The sequence below is a fragment of the Ambystoma mexicanum genome, chromosome 2p (genome assembly GCF_040938575.1).
Source record: "Ambystoma mexicanum isolate Mex_15411 chromosome 2p, UKY_AmexF1_1, whole genome shotgun sequence".
NCBI lineage: Eukaryota > Metazoa > Chordata > Amphibia > Caudata > Ambystomatidae > Ambystoma > Ambystoma mexicanum.
In genome coordinates, this window is record NC_090923.1 from 1,330,328,326 (window position 1) to 1,330,353,362 (window position 25,037).

General features: G+C 46.0%; 1 protein-coding gene across 3 annotated transcripts in view; it reads left to right on the forward strand.

Annotated features, from left to right (window-relative positions):
• The window catches only part of B9D1 (B9 domain containing 1), a 391,264-nt gene that overhangs the window by 168,469 nt on the left and 197,758 nt on the right, over positions 1–25,037 (forward strand). For all 3 annotated transcript variants that reach the window (XM_069645673.1, XM_069645671.1, XM_069645672.1), the window contains one exon: positions 704–800. In XM_069645673.1, the coding sequence (XP_069501774.1) occupies positions 704–800 (97 nt within the window). The remainder of the gene's footprint in view (positions 1–703; positions 801–25,037) is intronic.

Consider the following 25,037-nt stretch of genomic DNA (forward strand, 5'->3'; position numbering starts at 1 on the left):
CTACCTCTGGTACAGGGCTGGTTATCACTGCCCCCTCCATCGCATATTTGATCATTATTTCTGTACTACCTTTGCCTCGTCTGCATTCCTGTCCTCTGCTTTTTACTTAACCTTCTCCTGCCACAGCCTACAATGATGAACTATCGTGAGCTGTATCTCTGGCCTACCTTTCGCCTCTATCCCACTAATTTCCTTAAACTCTTCTGAACTTGCTCTGGTAGTCCCTGCACTAATATGTGGTAGAATGTTGCTACTGTTTTGTCCCAGGGCTGGCGACTTTCGAGGTGCCAAAGCTCCTGAATCTCCTGAATGTAAACCCCATCCCTTGTGCCTACTGTTCACTGCCAACAATTCGTGTTCTCTTTTACCCATTCAAAATACGCCATGTTTTTATGCAGCCATTCGTAAATAGCGCCCTCGTGTATGGGTTGTATTCACTGAAACATACTGCTTAATGGTGTGCTTGCTTGACCCCTTCATTGTCTGTGTTGAGGTGTATAGATTAGCAGGCCTTGTCGCTCCTGGTTCATTTAAGTACTGCGATTTTGCACTACTGCTTCAACAGAATGCCTTTCATGCTGTCTTCCATTAAAAGCTCTGCATATTGTGTGACTCTGGCAGGTTGCTTTGTTTCCTCCTGCTCTTCTGTGCTCTTTCTCCACTGGCATTCAATATTTTAAAGCCCACATCTTTGTTGTCCAAGGGCCCCAGATTGTTGTCAGTGTCTATGGACCAGACGTCTTTGGGAACGATGTTGTCCGAGGCTACGGAGCAGTTCACGTGCCCTTCACTCCTGGAAGGTGAGTCGCATGCTGAATTATTTGGAACTGCCTTTAGTATGTTTTTGTTATCCCACCCATTAACATGTGGGGTTTTCAAAATAACTATATCATTTTAAGTATTCTTTAACATGATTTTTATTTTTAAAATTGCATCTCCTAATTTTTGGTCTTTAAATAATGTTTTTCAAGTTCAAACACAAGAACCAGTGAATAACAATCAATGTGATAAGGAACTACTGTGTAATTTGAACGGGGGTGAGGAGGTGCCGCCAAACCCATTAGGATCAACAGGGAGCATACTTGCCGATAAGAATCCCTATATCTGTAAATGATACTTAGTGTATCTTGCCAATCAGGGGTTCGAAGATTCACTTCACCTTTTTATTAATCTTGAGGCGCTGCACTCTTTAGGCTTATCTGCCACCTTGGTTTTCATACCTGTACAGCAGCTGCTGCTGCTGTGTGAACCTTGTTCACGCAGCATTCCTAGGTTGGGCTCCCGCAGCAACAACTGTGTGATGCAGAAAGGTGTCGGCCCATACTGAACCACACTTAGTGGTCCAGTAAGCCATGCAGCTATTTTCTCTCTCCGACTAGTAAGGCTTCACTTGAAGGGGGCAACTTTGGACAACAATAGAGCACTGCTGATCTACATAGGCAGGGAGACTTCTTAAAAGAGAAAGCAATGTGTTTGTACTTCTATGGCAGTGGTCTTGAAAGTGTGGGGCTGGCCAAAGGGGCATGAGGCTCTTCCAAAACGGAGCTGTGGCTGTTTTTAATAGAAAGTATTAGCAGATATGGCATTTGGGGGAACCCATCAATAATATTTGTACTGGGGATGGGGGTCGGCATAAAAAGGTTTGAATACCACTGTTCTTGGTGACAAACCACTGCCACGGCCATGGGTTTGGCACTGTGGTCCAGGGGCTTCCACATAAAGCCACTTACATACATTAGGGTGGGGAGCTCCCAGCACCAACTACATTTCCATCACTGTTTAAGGGATTGAAATGCAACTGGGTAGCTGCGGTTCAGACTGCTGCTGTCCCACTTAAAGAGAAATGCATGAAGGGTTCCTAAAGGTATTGCACATGCCTAGCACCTGCTTCCAACATGTGCTGGGCCATGTAGTTTCTGCAGATTTCAAAGCACATCCAGTTTGTATGCGCTTTGAAAAATAGAGCATGCCCCTTAGCCCCCTAGTTGCAAGTACCAAGCTAGTTCTTTCTCCTAACGGCACCCATTCCCACCACTATTTTGCCAAAAGGGATAGCCTCAAATCCACATGAGCTCCTGAAAATCTTCTTCTCACTTCCGATAGCATTTTACATGAGGTAACCAAGTGGCACAGATTGTCAACACTCCCCTCTTCTTTGCAATACCTACATTGTGCATTGGTCCAATTGATCTTTTTCTTGCTAATTCGACTTTGCGTGTATCTAAGATAATCAACCTACCAAGTAAGAGGTCTCTATAACGGATCGATGGACATTTTTATGCATAAACTTTTAAGGCTTGGCCGCGCAATACGCAAACCTTGCGCACCATCCGGAAACCCAACTTACCTTCAAGTGGGGTCTTCCAAAATCCCCTCTGGCACCGTTTGAACTCGCTTCCATCACCGTGACTCTGCGCGGCCATCTTCACATCTATAGTGGAGACAAAAGACATTGCAACATTACGGACAATAATCATTGGGTAAAAGACAATACAAAAGAACATGGACAATAATCACTGCTACAAAAACGTACCTTCAAGGTGGATTGGTCACAGCCAGACTGGGCCACCACACACGCGGACCAGTGACGCAACGTGGTCCAGCAAATGGCACCCTTGCTGAGAGAAAGCAGGACGCAGAGCTCAGCCTTACAAAACAGGTGCGATCATACAGGAAAACGCATGCTCATCTCACTCTGGAATGAGGAGTTAGAGTGGGATCGCAATTCAGCCGCAGCACTTTCATTGCCTCTTATCTTCTCCCAAGGGTATTGCCAGCAACCAGAGCAGTCCACACTATCGCAGCTGGGGGTGAAGACAGAACCAGAGGAGCCTAGTCCAGGGAGGGCTACAACCGTGCCCCAACGGCCCGCAGAACCCAGGTGAGCCTAACACTCAACCACCCCCAGGGCTTTATCACCCACTCTCCATATTTATTTGGCCCCCCACTTGCTATAAACCGAAGACATGGCCAGGACCTGTGATTTCCCCACATTGACCTTTATTCTTCTTTGGAGGCCAATGGGGGTTTGTTCCAGAAAGACCAGGTCGTCGTCAAATAGAATCCATGGAACCTCAACCGATTTCACCCTAGGAGCAAAGGTTCTAACATCCTTTTCAGATTCAGCCAGGTCTGGTATGTAAAGACAGAAAAGTAGGGGGGCCAAAGCACAGCACAGCCAAAGCACAGCCAAAGCACAGCCCTGTTTTAGAGTGCAATAGGTTGGAACCTTCCTTGACAGGTGGCCTTTTGCTGATAGCCTAATTTGAATAGAGATATGGGAGTACAGAGCCTCCACGGCCTCAACCAGGTCGATGAGGCAATTCCATTTCCTTAATGTAGCCCAAAGTTGTTCTCTATTGAACCTGTCGAACACCTGTTCAAGATACATGAATGCCACATATACGCAGGTTTTTGATTCAAGCGCCCTCTGCTTTAAGATGTTTATGACAAATAGGGTCAACAAGGTCCCAACACCTTTCACAAACCCTGATTACCTTGGTTCCAGTATTCCAGCCCTGGTTTCCCATGCAGTTAAATCCTGCAGCAAGACAGATGCAAATAACTTTCCCAAAGAGTCAACTAGGGCGATTGTTCTTCGGTTAGCCTCCCGCCACGAGGTTGGTACTTGTTTATTGTGCATAACTTGCTTAAACATGGAAACCACCATCCCTGCCCATAGTCCCATGTTATTTTTCAGCTCCTGGTCAGACAGACCATCAGGGCCTGCTGCCCTTGAGGGGCTAAGATTACCTATCATCTGTCTTGCCTCATTCTCGTCCTATTCAAATTCCCATTTCTCTCTAGAACTTTCCCCACCATCTTTCCTTTTGGTCAGAGGATCCGCAAACAGGGCAGCATAATGGGACACGCAACTTTCTTCACTTACTGAGCTCATAGTGTCTGCTGGTCTAAAATGTCCCCCATTGTTCAGAAGTTCCCATAGGTTTCATGTGTTTTTTGAACAGATGGTTTTTAGCATTTTCTCAGTGTTTGTTTGTGCTCTCAAAGCTATTGTTATTAACCAATTTCAATATTTCTGTTTTTCTCTTTGGATCTTCCCCTCCTGATCTGTCTAAGATTCACCCTTAGGATTCTTCTTACCCTCACCAACTCTATTTCTTAAGCATGCTTAGGTAACATACCACTGTATCCGTCTATGCTAGACATTTGTCTATAATGCTTGAGGATCCATAGATAATCAATCTTTTCGGGATTAGCTTTTATTGGACAGTGGTATTGATTCACCACCTTTATAATGTCATCCTTTGTAAGCCTCAGTCTGTTCTTTCCCCATGTTAACTCTTCTGGGCCCATTTTTTCCAAGCACTTCACCGGATCGACCAGGCACATAGAGATGGCCAAAAGATCACGATCACTTGACATCTGCTTTACAACTTCAAATCTTTTAACCACCTCACTCATGTTTCTTGACATGAAGCATTAATCCAAGCAGGATCTCTGCCTATTTCTCCCCAGGTGCATGCACCTGGGCGATCACCTTACGTCTGGGCATTAAGCATATATAAATCTCTTAAATCGATAGCTGCAAACCAGCAGCATGCTCGATCCTCCAACTCTTTCAGTGGCCAACTATCTATTCAATAGTCTGATATTCAAGTCCCCATATATGATAATTCGGGCATCGTCCCAGTCCCTCATAGCGACATCCACATAACTCATTACTGAGTCAATTAATTTGATTTTCCGGGACAGGTTCACCCTCCAATGTACATTAACTAAGAGGTTGTTTGTTTTCAGTTGGGGGGGGGGGGTTTCTCTCATTTTCAAAATTTGCACATAAGGGCTTGGATATTAATGACTAATTACTCTTAGTCCCACCTCCACTTTTATCAGTGTCAGAAGATCTGAATAAGGTCTTCCTGTGATTCCATTGCACACTGGGTTTAGGTGGACCACATAGCCATCACATAAGGGTGTGGATCTGAGCCACGTCTCTTGCAAACAGAGGCTATCAAATTGATCCAACACAGGAGATTATTCACAGAAGAGTGACTTAAAACCTCTTGTGTTTCATGATGCAATTCGGAGTCTATGGTTATTGCGAGGGCATCCAGGCTAGTCCTAATTAGGGTTTCCCAATGCCCTGGTTATCCAATCCCAGTGTGTTGACTTCCCCTCCATCGTCTTTTCCTTTTCCTGCTCACACTAATTTTTTTTTCCTTTGATTTTCTATAGCAAATTTCAAAGGGAGGTGGTCTTTTTTAAAAAAAAAAAAATGTTGGAGCTGGGGAATCTTTTCTTTGCGATTTCCTTTAAATCCCCTACCTCTTTACGACTACCGGGATTGGGCTTAGGCCTTAAGTCGATCATTTTTTATCTGTTGCCTCCTTCCAACTTGATTTAATCTTCTCTTGGTGGTCGGTGAGTTTGTATCCTAGGGGCAAGAGTTTACCGCTCTGTGTCAGGAGAACCTCTTTGACTGACTGTGATGCAAGATGCAGAATTACCCAGTCCATATTTCTTTCAACTGCAAACTCCACCACCTTTATATCTTCTGTCGATATTTGCCTAAGCGGTGGGATGTAGTGCAATAACTTCATCACATTTCTCCTATTCAAGATTGGAGCATTTGGACCTGCAATTATTCTCTCGAAATAGACCTTTAAATTGGTGCTTGGAGCAACACAGTTGGCTTTTGGCTGGTCTCGCTTTTTCTGGGACAATTTACTTGAGCTAATCACAGTGCTTCTATCTACTCTTTTATCACATTCTAGCCGAATGGTGCCATATGCTTGTCCCTTGATTGTCTTTTTTCTTCCATAGTCTTGAATCGAGGAGACTCATTCCTTGATAGTAACTGGTTTGCTTTGTCCAAAGACTTCCGCTGAGAAGATTGTTTCGGAGTAACTTGGGCAATTTGCCTCTCGATTTCTGCCCAATCTGATCGATTTAGGTCATTTTGTTTCCCATCATCTTTCCTGTCCATAACCTCAGTTAGGCAGCTTTCAGAGAACTCATCATCTTCTATCTGTGCTGCCACAATACTCCGGTTTGGGTCATCCATTATCAACTCGAGGCAACCTCAATTCTCATCTAGGGTGCTTAAGCACTGGTCTCTTACCTATAGGGGGTGGAACTCTGATATTCCTTAGGAAGGCCCTACAGCCATTTGATTTTCACATACCGGTAGTTATGTTTTTAGTTTTTTTCACATTTTTTTTTTTAGTCTTTCGCTTTCCCAAATCTTACTTTGGGATTTCAGCTTTCTTAGCTGGTTTGAACATTGAGAAGATATTTACATCATTTGGTATCAACTGAAGTTGAGGCTGTGTTTGTAGCATAGTTTGTATCACTTCCTGCTCTTCTATCAACTCACCAGAGGTTACTAGGGCTGGAACCGGAAATTGTCTTTCGGCGATCTTCCCCGGAGAGGACTGCGGTTGTTTGCATTAGTCCCTCATCCACTTGCTATCATCCAGAATTGCTTCCATTAACAGCGACTTGTCTGATGATTCTCACCTTAATCTTTCTTCAACTTTGGCAACAAATCCTTCCATGCACATCATTTTATTGTGTATAGCTGTTATCTGGCTATTCTGATCTTGCAGAGAATTGTGGATTGACTCATACAGCTTGGTAAAAGGAGTCGATGAAGTTGATAAGGATGCCATCACCATCTGTTGTAAATGACTCTGCTCCTCCAATCTTGATGGCCCCCTCCCAATTTTGGGGTTTCTTTTCTTTCCCCATGATCTTCGTGATTCTTGCAATGAAGGAGAAGAGGGAGTAGAAGAACTGCACTCAGACAGCCTCTTAGCGATGCTTGCATGATCAACACTTGGGAGGGCGGGGAGGGAGCGGGGGGATCCCCATTCATCTCCCCTTTTATTTTGTACATTCTCGCTTGGCAGGGGGAGCAAAATACCTCTGGCACTAGTGTGTCGGTTTGCTGATAGACTGATTTTATCTCCACCGTCAGCCTTCGCCTCGAGGAGCATTTTCCCTCACCGGTTTTAGTCTGGTCAGCAATTTCGGCACTCTTCTCCACCATCAGCATAGACCGATCTAGGGCTAACAGCTGGTCCTTAATGCTAGATATACTGTTTTTATTTTGCTGTGCTATCTTTTCCGTTAGTTATATTAATTCACGAGCTAGGAGTTCTGTAAGATCCACATTTTTGGTATGGGAATCTAACCCCAACCCATATTTCGGAGTGACGGGCTCCTAAATTGGCAATTCCACCGGACCAAAGATTTCTTGAGCTTTTTGAGGGCCGGGTGTCCCTGAAACACCAGGTCTGCTTTTTACAGACCCATCCACGGCTGGCAGAATGGATGATTTTTTGGCTTGTATGTAATTTGTCACTGTTTTCATTGCCACCAGTGGTGTCGCTGTTTTGCTTGGCCGATCCATAGCTCCACCCGGGCAGTATCTCCATTGGGTGACGAACCAGAGACGGCTCCACCGGCACATCCATGCACCCAGGATGGGGCATTCCCTCGTCCCCTACAAATGAGTAATTGAGCTCTCTAACTGCAGGTACGATTTCAGCAGGCAGCAGCTCCCCCACTAATAGCGGCAACGCATCCAGCTCGGCCAGAGTCTGCTTTGCTGTCATATTTTTCAACATTGCCTCCCGATCACCAGAGGTCCCAGAGCAAACCATAACATCCATATTATTGACACAGCGCCTCACTTGGAGGAGGGTTCTCTCGCCAAGGCGACATTTGGAATATAGCGCCATACTCTGTTCGACACCTTCTTTCCTCGTTTCCTTTAAACACTGCAGCCACAGTCGTTTTTCTCACACAACACGCACCACTTTTCTCCACTTCCAGCCCTCTGTTAATTAGGTTAAGTGGAGCACTCCGGCCGCAATCAAGCAATTGCAAATTGCTGGGCGGACAACACTCACCGCACTCCCTCACCAGGGAATCCACGCAGGTTGTGGGGTGCAGCCAGTAGAAGGGAGCTACTGGAAAAGAGTAGGGAGGGCTACCTCACACCAGGGGCTGGGCGAGGTGCAGTATGCACTCAGCCTTATATCCTGGGCTCACCAGACTCGCCCCTCGAGTCTTCTCCGCACACTCTATGGCCCTTTTTTTATAATTTGTAATTTTTTTTATTTTACCTAGTCCCCGGAACACCAAGGAGCTTTGTGGCACGCCACCAGCGTCTCGCCACACTCCTCCGTCTCCTCGGTCATTGCTAGCCTTGCCTGCATCGTAGCAGCGACGCCGGTAAACGTCAGGCAGGAAGCAGAAAGCAGGAAGGGAGTTTGAGGAAACGACCTACCAACGTGCTGACAAACCTATCAAACCGCACTGCTTCACACAGTCAAGCAGCCGTTTCCGACACACACAATGATTATAAATCCAGGGCCTGAAGGCACAATTGGGTGAGACCTTATTACACCAGGAGCTGGTCTATAGTTGCAAATATGCTGTTAGCTTACTTAAGACAAATTAGAAAGAACATGGGTTTCCTCTTAAAAGCACAGGGGTAGCGCAAAAAGCTCAAGTGATGGGTTTTTTTTAGATGGAGAGGGGCAGTTATTGGTAAAGAATAGTGATTGATTGATTGATTTTGACATTTCTAAAGCGCAACATACGCCCAAAAGCATCTTGGCGCTGGAGATTGAGAAGACCATTCATATGAGAGCCAGTAGAGAAGCCAGCAGCTAAAACAGAAGTGTCTTAATTGCCTTCCTGAAGGTCATATGATTTGAAAGTTTCTTTATGGAATTTGGAAGATCGTTCCATAGTCTGGCTGCGGCCCCTACCGCCAATCCTCATGTAGCGCTAAGGGGGCGCAATGAGCATATCAGTAGATGCTGAGCGAAGTTGGTGATTCGGGTGGTAGCGTACAAATTTAGCCTGTAGATATTCTGTGCCTAGGTCATGAGTGGCACTATGCATAAGGTCTTAAAATCTTATACGCCGGCTAACAGGTAGCCAGTGTAGCGAGCGCAAGACTGGAGATATGTGGGCCTCCATAAGGAGTCCCAGTTGCCATCCGAGCTGCCAGATTTTGCAAGCATTGTAATCTTTGCAGAAGGCCCTTGGGTTGGGTCAAATACAAGGACTTGTAATAGACTAGCCGTGATAAAATCAGGCCACCACCACAGTGGGGCGAAGGGGTGCAGGAATCAAGGGAAGAACCCTTTTCAAAATTCTCAGCTGGAAGTGCCCCGCCTTACATACAGTCGCAACCTTATTAGCCATTGAGAGAGAAGCCGATAGAACTACAGAGATTTTTTACTTTACTTACAGGAGATGGAAGGGCACCAAGAGAGGAGGGCCAGAAGGAGAAAATCCAAAGTGTGTGGTCCGGGGGACACCCAACCACCAGTACCTCTCCTCTCTTATCTCCGTTAAGTTTGAGCCAGTTGTGGTTCATCCACTCACCCACAGCCGCCAGCGTCAGGCATCCCCGCAGGCACGACGACATCTCAGCCCGATCCAGATCTGATCTAATCTGATCAGGATCTGAGTGTCATCAGCATACAAGTAATACCTGATGCCGTAGCAGTGGATGAGACTCACAAGTGGCCAAATATAGGTGTTAAATAAAATCGGCTACAAGGAGGAGCCCTGTGCGACACCGCACGTGAGGAGACAGGGAGCAGATAGAAACTGAGGGGCATGGAGAGGATCTGGGTACGATCCGCCAGGAACGAGGTGAACCCAGCTATAGTACCTGGCCAGATATCCCTAACTGGGCCAGCCGAGACAACAGAATGGTGTGGTCGACGGTGTCGAAAGCCGCTGCCAGATCTAACAATATCAGGGCTCCAACCCCTCCTGGGTCTACCAGCCTGGACATGTCTTCCTGGACAGCGACCAGTACACACTCCGTTCCTCTGCCGGGATCCAGTAGTTGGGAGGATTCGAGAAATGATGAGAGAAGAGGTGATAACAAGATTCAAATAGTTTAGAAAGAAAGGGAAGTAGAGGCGGCCCGAGAACTGGCTGACTAGCACCTCCACCTACCCCTACCTAAGCCCAGCTGCCTGGCTCCGGATAGGCTACTGGTGCTACTTCTTCACCTATCGGGTGCCGCCGGCAGGCATAAAGCCAGCCCATCTCACCAAGGCACAGGAAACAAGGCTGCCTCCTGTCCTCAGCCTGAGACCAGCCTTCTGCTTCTGCTTCTGCCGGAATCCCTGTGTGGCTTACCCCAGCACCCAGGCGTCTTGAAGGTAAAATTAAAGCCTAGTGGCTGGCATTTTGTGACTCTCTTTAAAAATCCCTAAACGTGTCTGCATTTAACTTGTGCTTCGTACCCAGTACACCCTCCCCATCTACTCCCACCAGCAGCTGCCGAAACCAAGGACTTGTCTGCACTAAGTCCTGCTGCTCACCATGCTCCCGTTTGTGACTGTAATATATCATGTGCCTGCATAGTGCTTTTATATGACCCCCCACTTTTGCGAGATGATGAATAGACAAATGTATCCTACATGCTTCATCCACTGAATTACTGCCTAACTATTAATCTATTTGACCTAGACTGAAGAAAGTAACAGCAGCCCCTACTATTGTTGTATGATCAGCCCTTATAGGGGTCTATAGCATTTAGCTGAACCATCACTGCTTCACCAGTCATATGTACTCATAGCCTTCACTGTGCCCGCCATATTTAGACTTAACCTTCATTGCTTCAAATAATTACATGCATCTTAATCTATTGTTGTTACTAGGCTACATTGACCAGCCTAGATGTGCCCTGCACCTACAATTGCATTTAGCCTATGTGTGTTCTGCGCTGACTAGCCTAGATGTGCCCTGCGCCTACAATTGCATTTAGCCTATGTGTATTCTGCACTGACTAGCCTAGATGTGCCCTGCGCCTACAATTGCATTTAGCCTATGTGTGTTCTGCACTGACTAGCCTAGATGTGCCTTGCGCCCACAATTGCATTTAGCTTATGTGTGTTTTGCATTAACTAGCCTAGATGTGCCCTGCGCCTACAATTGATTTAGCCTATGTGTGTTTTGCATTGACTAGCCTAGATGTGCCCTGCGCCTACAACTGCATTTAGCTTATATGTGTTTTGCATTGACTAGCCTAGATGTTTTCTAACTACAACATAGCCTAGGTATAGCACAGAAGTCCCGTCCCCCCTTCATCTACACTGAATCAACACTTAGATGTTAGTATGTCCTCAGCATAGTTTGACAATGACCTCTGCCTACTTGACTAAACTAGCCCAGACGGCACTACTTACCTGTGCCATCATAGCCATTATGACCACTGCCATCATAACAAACCCTCCTAAGGATAGAAATCTGAGACTAAGGTCTAGATTGTCTCCTATCTATGAACCTTATAGAAACTTCCCTAACAATGTCAATAATCGAACGACTACCCGGTGTAAGAACCCCTTCTCCACACTAACGCAAACTACTAATACCACGGACAAAACTCCCCCTAAAAATCACACTTCCCGAGATACCCTCTCTCGCAATAGCTCCACCCAACCCAAACTCATCCCGATAACTATCCAGGACACACCCAACATAACTACTATATCCGGAGCCTTAATCAACGCTAGATCACTAGTAGCCCACGCAACAGAAATAGCAGACACCCTATCCACCAACAACCTCGACCTCCTAGCGATTACCGAATCCTGGCTGCATGAAGCAGCAGGCCCAGCACTCTCAATAGCCATCCCTGAAAACTACCAAATAATCAGAATGGACAGACCCACCAACGGAGGATGCGGTCTGGCCATCATAGCCAAGACTGACCTTGAGCTAAGACTATCAGCCCAAACTTCTCTCAAATCCTGCGAACTCCTCACAGCCAAATTGCCCATCTCTAACTGTCGTACCTTAACCATCTACCTGATCTATAGGCCACCCGGCCCCGTTGGCTCTTTCGAGGCAGATTTATCCAGCCTCTTAGCTAACAACACTAAGGAAACCTCCCAAATACTATTACTAGGCAATCTGAATCTTGGTCTCAATGATCCTGATGACAAACCAGCACAAGCCGTAGCCAATATGCTTGGTGAATACGGGCTTATCCAAAAAGTGCTCACCCCCACCCACAACAAAGGTAGGACCTTGGACTGGATCGCCACATTGAACTACGATACCACCATCTCCAAAACTACCCCTCAACACTGGACAGACCACCACCTCATCGACTTCACTCTCTCACTCCATAAAGAAGTCAATGGGAAGAAAATCATGGCACCACCACTGCCCACTAGAGCAAAGAAAAACATAACGCCTGACAACCTCCTACCACTACTGTTGCCAACCCTTAACACTCTCCCCGACAACCTACACCCAGAGTGCCTAGTAGAAAGCTACAACAATGTCATGAAGACAGGACTAGACACTATTGCCCCTCTAAAACTGCAAAAGAGTAAACAACAAGCCCACCTCAATGCATGGTTTACCCCCCATCTGAAAGAACTAAGAATGCAAAAAAGGAAACTAGAAACTCAATGGCGCAATACCCCCACAGAAGAGAACAAACTACAGCTTAAACAACTCGCAAACAACTACAAAAAAAGAAATCCTACTCACCAAAAAGAACCTTTTCAATGAAAGAATCAAAAACTCCAGCTCCAATACCAGGGAACTATTCGCAATCCTTAGAGAACTGGTATCCCCCATAGCCCCACCAGATAATATAACCAAAGACAAACAATGGTACACCAGCGTCCTAAACAACAAAATCAAAACTCTCCAAACAAAAATTGCACTAAAAAAAGACTCCATAACCACTAACGACTACTCACCACCTAGCATCCCTGCCAAAATAACTAACCCACCAGGCCCAAACCTCTTCAGATTCGCTAAAATCTCCATACCAGAATCAGAAAAGGTCATCGCCTCTCTCAAACCCTCCAACTGCAAAGACGACAACTGCCCACCCCTGATAATAAAGGACGCAGCCAGGGACTTGGCTCCCTTTATAACCAAGTTGATCAACGCATCCTTTTCCTCCAACACCATACCAAGCAACCTCAAACAATCCTGGGTTCTGCCACTCCTCAAGAAGCAAACCTTTGACCCCGCTATCCCTACCAACTACAGGCCCAATACCACGGTGCCATTCCTGCTAAGGATAATAGACAGAGGAGCATACTTACAAATCCAGCAATATCTACCCAACAAACTCTTAGGTGCCCGCCAATCCGGATTCAGACCGCAACACGGCACAGAAACCGCCTTAATCGACCTCAAAACCCAAATCAATGAGATTAATGACGAAGGAAACACTGCCATGCTTCCCCTCCTTGATCTGTCGGCAGCCTTCCACCTGGTAGATATCACAGTCCTGTGCGAACACCTGGCTTCAGCTGCCCACTTCTCAAGAGGCCATAGCCTGGATCCAATCATTTTTGGACAATCGTACCATGAGTCTCTTCTCCTCACTAGCCTCAGCAGACCCCATCAAAATAACCTGCGGTGTCCCCCAAGGATCCTGCGTCTCCCCCACCCTCTACAATATCTTTACCAAGCCCTTATTTGACAAGTTGGACAAACTGGGTGTCTCATACACTAACTATGCAGATGACACCCAGATTCTTATACCCCTTTCGGGCAACCTCGACTCAGATACAGCCTTGGTAAACTTAATATACCTCATCATTCAGGCATGGATGGCCACACACGGCCTATGCCTGAATGATGAGAAAACCGAAATACTGCCCCTCGGATCCAACATCAACCTAAAAAAAACGTAGTCCTGACTACAAGGCCTTCAACATAGACGGCAACACTATCACAGTCGCCAAAACAGTGAAAACTCTAGGCTTTCACCTTGACTCAGCCATGTCACTAAAAAAACAAGTGAACTCTTTAGCATCCTCTACTGCTTACACGCGCAAGCTCATCAGGGCAAGTAGAGCATTCCTCTCCCAAGCTAGCTGCATTACCATCGCCAATGCCTTAATACTATCCAGACTCGACTACTGCAATGCCATGTATCTAGGAGCCAATAAATACATAACAGACAAGCTCCAAACTCTGCAAAATAACGCACTCAGGACAGCCCTGAACCTACCACACAAGGAACACATATCCAACAAAAGAAGAGAACACAAATGGCTCAAAATCTGCGACCGCATCTCACTCAAAACAGCATACCTCACCTTCAAATGCTTAAACAACTCTGCCCCCCCCTACCTGGCAACCAGAATAGTAAAAAGAACCTCCACCAGACCCACAAGGATGACCAACGCCTTCTGCCTACAGGTACCCAAATTCATACAGAAAAAAACAGGCGGTAGCAGCTTCCGTGTCATGGCAGCCCAATGCTGGAATGCCCTCCCTCTCAACATCAGAACCGACCAATCCTATCACAGTTTTAGGCGAAACGCCCTCATCTGGTTACGCTCCAACGATCCCATGACTGAACAATGCCCCTGCACCTAGCCTACCTCACTGTATATATGCATATAAACTGACCTGCTAAATGTACAATACTGTATGTATATTTGTATATATGCCTACTTAACAGACCCTGTAAGTAATGTAATGCTCTGCTCACCATTCAACTGTTTCCTACCCTGTAACCAAGTCTTTATGTATACTTACTCCTCTGTTCTCTGTTGCGCCTTGTTACCTCTGGGTTTTGCGCGCTATATCAAATAAATAAACAAACAAATAAACAAATAAATAAACAAACAGAAATAGGGCGGAAATTAGCCAGAATGGTAGGATCAAGTGATGGCTTTTTTAAAAGAGGGACAACTCTAGCTGCTTTAAATTCAGGCAGGACCAACCCAGATTGACAGGAATTGTTCACAGCAGCTGTGAGTACTGTCAAAAGGTCTCGGGAAATTATCTTCATGTCGTCGATCGGGGTAACATCAGAGGAGGAACAAGATTTAATCTTTTGAATTGCTGCTAGAACATTATCCTTTTTAAACAGGGAAAAGGAAGACCATTCAGCATTGTAACCGTGGGTGCCGAATGATCGACAAGATTGCTATTACTAGAAGGGATCGCTTTAGTGCTTGCAATAGTGCGATGAATATCACTGATCTTTGTTATGAAAAATTGGGATAAATTGTTGCTTAATTCTTGCGCAGGTCTAACCTTTGCTGTTAGAGCATCTGAAGATGAAAGTGACTTAACAACTGAGAACATCACTTTTGGTTTGCATAAAGCAGCTCCGATCTCCTGGGAGAGAAACAAGGTTTTGGCGGCCATAATGTCTGCATGATGAGCTGTGAGACATGCCTTATAAAGTTCCCTAAACATAGGGTCGTAGGATTTTCACCATTTACGCTCGGCCTGTCTAACTTTCAACCTAGTGTTTTTTAGTTGGTCCGAATACCACGGTTCAGAGGGCAGTCTGCGTTGGTTGTACAAATCTCAAGGGCGCGATATTGTCAGCTGCCTCACCCAGAATGTGAGACAGTCGTGACAGAGATATAGGATGGGTGATACAATAAGCAGTAACTAAGTAGACTAGGCCTTGAGTAGCTACATTGCGCCAAGAGAGAAGCCAGACTTTAGGTATTACAGGTGTAGCAGGGGGGCTAGTATCTCTGAGCAGACAGGTTATAAGAACATGGTCAGACCATAGGACTGGTCCTATAGTTTCAAAAGTCAGCAGGGGTTTACTAGAAAAAATCAGATCCAGTGTTTTGCCCAATTTGTGTATGGGGCCCTGTACTAACAGATGTAAATCCCAATCAAGTAGACTCTCGAAAAGAGTACATGATAGGGAACCTGGGAAGGTTACATTTTAAATTGAGGTCATCTAGGATTATCAGATGTGTGTGGCGAATTTGCAGTTCAGCTATTAAATCAAGAAACAGCTCACCAAAATTCCCAAGTGGGCCAGCAGGGCAATATATAAGAAGGAAATGGCATACGTATGTTGGAGACAGAGTGCACTTACAAAGGAGTGCTTCCATATCGAGTGCGTGTGGGCAGTTCACCTCAGTGACATTGAACTCAGACCTATAAATTACTGCAATCCCGTCTCCACTTTGCGGGGGAGGACGGTTTATGTGAATTATGTGATAGTCCGGTGGAATAGCTTGGACCAGAGCAGGTGTGGAGCTAGGCACCAGCCAGGTCTCCCTCAGACAAAACAATGAAGGGCGTTGATCGGTCAAGAGGAGATATATTTTGTCTGTATGCGTCGGTAATGAATGCATATTCAGTAACAATAGTGAAGGAGAAGGGAGAGAGGTGGCACTTTCTAAATGAGTCGGTATCTCCCCTATAGCAGGCAGAGTTGCCTGAGGGGCATTATTCCACCCATGAGGGAAGATGGTACATTTAGGAGCAAGCAGGAACAGCTTAGGCTTGCTGTAACAGTGTTCAGCTGCCACGACCCCAGCACGGATGGGCACAGACGGCTTGCCTTAAGCGTGCCTTCGTCGCGCACTGAATGCTTGCCCACTGCGCCCGTCCGCTGTGCGGGCGTTCGGCACGGCACATTAATGCCAATGTCGGGGTGGAAGTGAGGCAAGGATCGCCTTCCCTAGAGCATAGAAAGAGGACTAAACCTCCTAAGAAGTAACTACGCGTTATTAGAGTACTAATAAAAATTCAGCAATACACCGCAGCATACACAATAAATAAAACGCAACCAATCATGCACAAAGATGGCATTAAGCAGTTAGAGTGGCTTTATACTGGCTGAACCATAATGGAACAGCCTCACCTCTCCCTGTAGTCATAGGGACTAGCATGGCCATGAGTAGTCTATGGGTGGATGAATATCCAAACAATACCCATAGTATGTGTGTGTTCCCCCTCAGATCCCATCTCTCTACTAGCTTCAGTTCCTGTGCCAACAGTTGCTGCTTATAGGCAGCACTTAAAGCGCTACTAATTTCCAAATTCTCATTCCAGAGCTCTCAGGTTTGAGTGACCATGCGTGAGAAGGCCATCCAGTCTTTTTTTCCCCTTTGAATCCAAGGACATTTCTCTTTCCTGACAAGTCTCAGAATTCCAAGCAAAATCGGGACGGGGTGGCTGCCTTACACCTTCCACAACCAATGGAAATTTGAGAGCTTTGTGATCGCTTCAATTCTGCCCCTTTAAGAGAGTTAACATTTTAGATCGGACTGAAATATCAATATTTGATTGATTGATATTTTATTTCTATTACGCTCATACACAAGTGTTTCAGAGCACGACAAGGCAAGGGAGGGGAACAGGGGAGAACAAAACAGCGATCTTACTAGGTCCAGTGACATTGAGAACGCGCAAGTGCATGGGAAAGGGGGGAGTGGGAAAGTGCATGGAAGGGGGGAGGTGGAAAGTGCGAAGCAGAGGAGAAACAGATAAATAACAAATAAATAATAAAGGCAACAAACGGTGGTAATGCAGACAGCAATTTGCAAGTGCTAGGTTTAAGGCAGCAGACAGGGTAGGTCCAATAAGTGCAGGAAGAAAAAGGGGGGGCTGTATGGGTACAGAAACATACCCCAGTGCAAGGGGTGGCCCGGAGGCAGTGCGGGAGGGTGACAGGATGAGCAGGTACCTGGGCCCAAAAGACAGAGGATGGCCAGGTGCACGGTGCCAAGAGAGAACAGATCAGCAGGGGAGAGGGTGGAGCGAAGGCAGAAGAAAAGAGGAAGGTCTTGAGGTGCTTCCGGAACCGGAGATGGTTCTCCTAAAGTTTTAGAGTGGCAGGGAGGCTGTTCCAGAGGGAGGCCCCAGCCGAAGACCGAGATCTACCCCCAGCTCGTTTCTTAGAAAAACGCCTGACCCTGAGTGAGTTGGAGGTAGAGGACCGAAGAGCTCGAGAGGGGAGGTATTTGCGGAGGGATAGCTGAAGGTATTTTGGACCCAGAAAGCCTGTGGACAATGCAGAGGGTTTTGAATTTAATCCACTGGGAGCCAGTGAAGAGATTTCAGAGCTGGAGAGATACGATCGTAGGGTTTGAGGCCAAGGACAAGTCTTGCAGTCCTGTCCTGGATTAGTTGTAGAGGGTGGAGAGTAGAGGCAGGTAGATTTGGAAAGAGGCTGTTACAATAGTCCATGCTAGAGAGAACCAGAGCTTGAGATACCATGAGCTCCTGGGGTAAGGAGAGGAAAGGCAGAGTACCTCTGAGGAGGTGCAGTCGGAAATTTGACTTTTTAGAGACCTCAGAGATGTGGGCGGAGAAGGAAAGGGTGGTGTCAAAGATGACCCCCAAGGTTCTTAGCCTCGCAGGTGGGGGTAGGAGGAGGGCCAAGGGAGGCCGGCCAGAGAGTGAGGGGAAAGGATGGTGAAGGTTTGCCGATGAGGAGGATCTCCGTCTTGCTGGCATTCAAACAAAGATCATTGGCGGCACACCAATCTTGAATGGCAGTTAGGCAATCGGAGATGAGAGAGGGAGAGGAGGTGGCAGAGGGCAGCCTGAAAATGAGTTTAGTGTTGTCAGCGTAGCACTGGAAATTTGAGCAGAAGATGCCAATGCAGTGGGCGTGAGTTGCCAGGTATTGGTTGAAAAGCCAGGGCGAGAGGTTAGACCCCTGGGGAACACCACAGGTAGAGAGAAAGATCGATGAAAGGAAGGACCCAAGTTGGACCTGGGAGGGTCGATCTGAGAGGAAAGAGGTCAGCCAGGCCAGAGCCTGATCAGTGATACCCAGGTTTTCACTGAGACGGTTGAGCAGGATGGTATGGTTGACCGTGTCGAAGGCAGAAGAGAGATCGAGGAGGATGAGGACAGAGGGAATTTTAGAGTCAAGGTTGGTGAGCAGATCTTCACGAATGTTTAGGAGAGCAGTTTCTGTGCTTCTGGCAGCTCTGAAGCCAGACTGGTGGTCATGGAGACAGCCAACAGAATTGGAATGAAGGTTAAGCTGAGAGATGGCCAACTTTTCCAGGAGTTTGCCAAGAAAGGGAGTAATGGAAATTGGGCGATAGTTAGCTGGACAAGAAGGATCAGCTGTGGGTTTCTTGAGAAGAGGATGCACAAAGGGGTGCTTCAGAGGGGAGGGGAAGGATCCAGAGGCAAAGGAGTGGTTGCAAAAATCAGCAAGGGCCGGAGCGAGGCTGTCAATGTGGTCCTTGATGGTTTTAGAGGAACAGGGATGAACCCGTTTTGAAGAGGCTTCCATAGATCGGACTTGTCTAGCAACCTCGTCAGGGGTGAAGAGGAAAGGACGAGAAGGATGGTGGGAGGGTGGCTAAAGGAAGGTCAGCAAGCACAGATGGAGAGGGAAGAGGAGGAGTGTGGGTGGAGAGGGTGGACAGGATGTCCTGGGTTTTTTAAATGAAGTGAGAGGCAAGGGCATTGCAAAGAGCCTGGGAGGCAACAGGAGGGGTAGAGACTGCAGCAGGGTTGGCCAGCTCCTTGCAGTGTTTAAAGAGTTTGGCCGAGTTGTTAGATGCCGCAGAGACACAAGCTTGAATGTGAACTCTCTTCTTGGTGAGGACAGAGAGTCAGTATTGCCTTTGTAGCAGGCGACAGGCCAGTTTGTCAGAGGATGAACATGAAGTCCTCCATTTACTCTCAGCTGCGCTACACTTGCGTTTAAGTGTAGCTAGGTCAGAGTCATACCAGGAATTGCACTTGGCTTTGGACTTCAAACGGATCCTCATGACAGGGGCAAGAACATCAAGCGTATCAGAAATTGAAGAGTAGAGCAGAGACAGGGCTGTATCAGGATGAGAGACAGCCAAAGGTGGAGTGGGGGGAGAGAAAGTGGTGGCAAAAGCCTCAACTGACACGCGCTTCATGGGCCGGATGTCCGAGAAGGTAGGTGGCAGTGTTGGGGTAGGCTTGGGGGGGAAGAGAGGGAGAGATGAGATGAGAGGAGGGAGTGATAGCTCAAGGAGAGAGGAGTGGTCAGAGGGATGGAGAGGGGGAGGTCAGAGGAGATCAAGACATCGAGTGTGTGCCCTGCAGAGTGAGTCGGGCCAGAGGGGAGGATGGACAGGGAGAGGGAGTCGCAGAGGTCACAGAAGAGTACAGAGGAGGAGCAAGTCGAGTCTAAATGTAGATTTAGGTCACCGAGGAGTAGTTGAGTGGTAGAGGCCAGGAGGGAGGAGAAGAGGCAGGAGGGGAGGAGAAGAGGTCTGCCCACTCAGAGAGAAATTAGGTGATTTGACCAGGAGTCGATGGTAACCACAGTAAGAGAATAGATGGTAACCACAGTAAGAGAATGGGTAGGCGAGAGAGAAAGCCTACAGACAAGGTATTCAAAAGAGAAGTAGGTCTGAGTGGGAATGATAGAGGCAGGAATCCACTCAGGAAAGATCAGGGCTACCCCCCCCTCTCCCCACCGGACCGGGAGGATCTGGGTGCTGAGAGGATCTTGTAGCCATCAGGGAAGAAAGTGTCAAAGCTTGTAACAGAGCTGGCCGTGAACCATGTCTTAGTAAGACCAAGAGCTCAAATGTATCTAAAGAAAGTATTTTTCCTTGCCCTGTCTGCAAACCAATGGTTAGGACAGCATATTGTGATTTGCCTGTAGCTATTTTACCATACAGCACCCAACCACAATTCACTAAAACGGGGCAAACTCAAAATAAGAGTCCCTGTAAATATTTGAGCAACGGTTATGGGAAATGCAAGGATATGGAAAGTGGTCAGTCAAAAAGCAGTCACAGAGAAATATGTCCATAGGCTCAGACAAACTAGTAATGGCGCACATAACCTGCAGAAATTCATTCTCCATAGGAATTAGTATGGCTATGGCAGTTAATGGATGAGTAAATAAGCAAACGCCTTCAAGCTATGTGTCTCTCCTCAAATGCATCTCCCTCCCAACTGTACTCAAATGCAATAGTTTTGACTTATGGGTGGCACTGATGTGCCACTTTGTGATTAAAACTAAAATACAAACGTGACCACAAACAGGAGCCCCTGCTGCCTGACTCCTATCCCAGCCCCCCCTCTTCTCACAGAACTCATTGATTGGCTGTGTAAGGACTGGGAGTCAACGTTGATGCAAGACGTGTAGCGGAGCAGACTAGTGACTTGGAAACGTTAGTACTAGTAAGTGCTACGCTGTCCGTCCTGGCCTTGTGTAGCATTCCACCCCACCATGCCTAGCCCCATTGAACCATAGACACCAGTTTAGAGCACACTTTCAGTTTCTCAAACCCAGCCCCCTATTGCACCATCTGAACACCCGCGCTAGTAACTCTGCAATCCCTCCCATCTTTCCATCCCCTCTGCCCTATACCCAGCTCCACCATCTAAGGTTGGTGCCCACTTATTTACCGCACTCTGACAGTAAGATACCTATTTCCTTTCTCCCTCCTCCCTCATGCTAGCATTCCAAGCCAGAGTGCCATTTTATTAGGACGTCCACAGAACAGGTTGGGGCTGCTGATATGAAGGGACGGGCACACAAAAGAAGAACAGACAAGGTAAAGAAGAACACCAGAAGAGGAAGAAAAGGCACAATGCGATGTATAGCAACCATGTACTCGATAAACAAGTAGGAATCCTACTAGGGGTGTACACAGGTCAGACTTGAGACTAGCCACAGAAAAAAGGGAAGGTCAATGCTTTTGTGCAAGTTACTCTTACAGAAACCCCACCCTGCAAGCCCAAGGCAGGGGCCAGCAAGAGTGACTTCTGGACAAGCAAGGAGTGTACCTAGATGAGACAATACTTACATTATACAGTCAAAGACATGGCATTCACACAACTCATGAAAGCCCCTACCCACACAAAAGGGAGAATATTAGATTGGATACTACCACTCAACACTACAGTATCTATAAACTCCATTAACTCTGTACCCTGGTCAGACCATCACTGTATAAGGTTCTCAATTCTGTGCAACAAACCTGACTTACTGAAAACGGTCGTCAAGGAATCTTACGCAACGAGAAACATCCGTGAACTTACAGAAGAAAACCTCAACCCTCTATTAGCTATCTCCCTCAACAACAATACTATCAATGCTAAAGATCCCTGCCTCACCAGCACAATTGATACCTTAGCATCGTATGTTAATAAAACCAAACGAAAGGACAAAAAACCCTCTTTTTGGTTCAATGAGGAATTAGTCTCTCTTAGACAGATTAAAAGATCGCTCGAACACCGGCTAAATAAAACCCACACCTTAGAAGCCATGTAAGCATTCAATTCCGCAAACAAAATGTACAAATCAGCCATCATTGCCCATAAAGCAGATGCCTTTAATACCAGAATTAGCAATGCATCCTCTGGCAGCAAAGAACTATTTACCATACTCAAGGAGTTGGAGAATCCGATCCCCATAATCAACCCAGTCCAACCAAGCAAAGATTGGTGTACCACCATCCAAGACGCTTTGGCATCAAAAATCAAGTTATTACAAAATAAAATAATCTCCAAAAGAAATCTCCTTTCTGATCAACATTACATGTCTAACCAAATCACCACGAATATAGAAGATACCACCCCCCTCTTCAACTTCACACCAGTCTCCCATGACGTAGTACTTAATACTATATCCAAACTTAAAGCTTCTATTTGCAAAGGAGACAGCTTTCCAGCACACCTAATTAAACTATGTGCCCCAACCCTCTCACCTATAATCACCAACTTTGTGAATGCCTCATTCAACACTAATCAGGTCCCAGTCAGCATTAAAGCTGCATGGGTCACCCCACTACTAAAAAAGCCCACACTAGATCCATTAGTGCCCACGAACTACCGGCCCATAGCGACTGTCCCCTTCCTACTCAAAATCATTGACAAAATAGCCTACAACCAAATACAAACCCACCTCGAACAAAATAACTTGCTAGGAGCTAGACAATCTGGCTTCAGACCCAACCGCAGCACTGAGACAGTCCTCCTGGACTTGAAAATCCAACTGGACTCTATTAGAGACTCAGGCAAATTAGCCACCCTACTGCTACTGGACCTATCAGCAGCATTCGACTTGGTAGACCATGACAAATTATGCGACACGCTAAAAAAAGACTTCAATTTCTCCAGCAACGCCACACAGTGGATCAAATCCTTTTTAACGGACCGCACATTCAGAGTTGCCATCGGAAATTTTGCAGCGGACCCCATAGTAGTACCCATAAGAGTCCCCCAGGGATCCTGCCTCTCACCCACCCTCTATAATGCATACACTAAACTCCTGTTCTCGGCCCTTGACGATATGGGTGTCATCTACACCAACTTTGCAGATGAAACCCGGATCCTCATCCCCATTACAGGTGATTATACCCAAGACACCTATACCATCAATAAAGTATACTCCATAATCCAAAATTGGATGGCCCTCAACAGTCTCTGCCTAAACGATGAGAAAACGGAGGTCCTCATCGTGGGCTCCCAAAAAAGAATAAGCACCCTCCACTCCAACTACTCTCACATCAACATTGACGGTACTCTGATCCCAGTACTCAAACAAGTCAAACTCTTGGTGTTTATATAGATGCCAACCTCACCATGCACAAACAAATAGCTGCCCTTTCCTCATCTACAGCCTATACAGCAAAACTGATTGCACTCAGCCACCAATTTCTTACCCCATCAAACTGTGTCACTTTGGCCAGAGCACTGATCCTAACTAAATTAGATTATTGCAATATCCTCTTCCTAGGAACCTCCAAAACTAACTTAAATAAAATCCTATTATTACAGAACAAAGCCCTTAGAGCGGCACAATCCGAACACATATCCAGCATCAGAAGAGAAAATCACTGGCTGCCAATTGAAGCTAGAATCATTTTCAAAACTCTCAGTATTGTTTATAAATGTATCATCAACAAAGCGCCCAGTTACCTCGACAACTCCATTAAGAAAAAAATCTCCTGTAGGACACTGAGATCCAATAAACTTGCCCTCTTAGAAGTTCCTCAATACAAATACAGCAGAGCAGGAGGTAGTAGCTTCAAAGTCCTAGCCCCATCGCATTGGAACGCACTACCCCTTAGCGTCAAAAACGAGAACACCCTACTAAAATTCAAAAAAGCAGTGAAACTTGGTTATTTAACAAATATTAACCTCAACTAGTCCCACTCCACCTCAGCTCTAGAACGCTCCTGGTTTACTTCCTGTAACTTAGTAAAAGTATTTTGTTTACATGACTTTATTTTGCAACGGAGTAAAAAAAACACTTATATGACTGTATTTGCAACACTGTATGAAAATGTGATAACTCACCTGTATTTTCGCTGTGATACCTGCGGGTCTGGGCGAGTAACAAATGTAATCATCCCTACAGATAAGGTGTGTATGAGCCACTTTTACTCCCTAAATATTAGCAAATACTCCCAAAAAATAAAAATAGGGAGTAAAAATACTCCCAACAAAAAATAGGAAAAGGACAGGTAGAATCTTAAGCCCCTGCTTTCACCCTCGCAGCTCCCTGGATAGGTTTGAGCCAGTAATGCACTTAGTAATACAGGAAGTAACTACTATGTTAACTGCCTGATTGGAAGAAGTGAACATGTATCTTTTAATGTACATGAATAGCTAGGAGCAAAGAAATAAATATTACAAAACATTTCTATTTTTCAGTTAAAACGTATATTTACTCGCTCATAAAATACTCTCATAGGGAATTGGACTTACATTTTTACTCCCTAAAAAATCATTTTACTCCCAACTTTAAAAAATAGGGAGTAAAATACTCCCACTTCCAAATTTTATCTGGAGCACTGAATGTAATAAATAAAAATAAAATAAAAACAAGTCTGTGTGGGTCCAGCCGGAACATACAATGGATGCCTTCTGTGGGAACAGCAAGTACCACACTGTTATATGAAATACATTATAGACCAAGGGTAGGACATGACAAAGGAAAGGGTAGACACTGGCTTATTATATACTCTTCAAGGCAGTGTCTGTACAAAGGAATACACAGAGGCACAGGGGCGGACACCATAAAATACTTACCAGACACTAAGAGCCACACAAGGGGGAAAAAAAGAGTTCAGAACCGGAAAGGAGGAAATAGAAATTCAGAAGAAGTGAACAGGGTACTGGTACAAGGTAACAGAGGCAAGCTATTGATGCACGGACAAACTATGCAAGGCAAGGCTGTGAAACACAGGACTAGAACTAAATGAAAAAGGTACAGACATAAGCAGAGAATGACTAAACCGTGTAAAGTTTGAGAATAAGTTGACCTGAAAGAGCATGGAAGGCCAAAGCAGGGAAGGAGACTGAATGGAAAC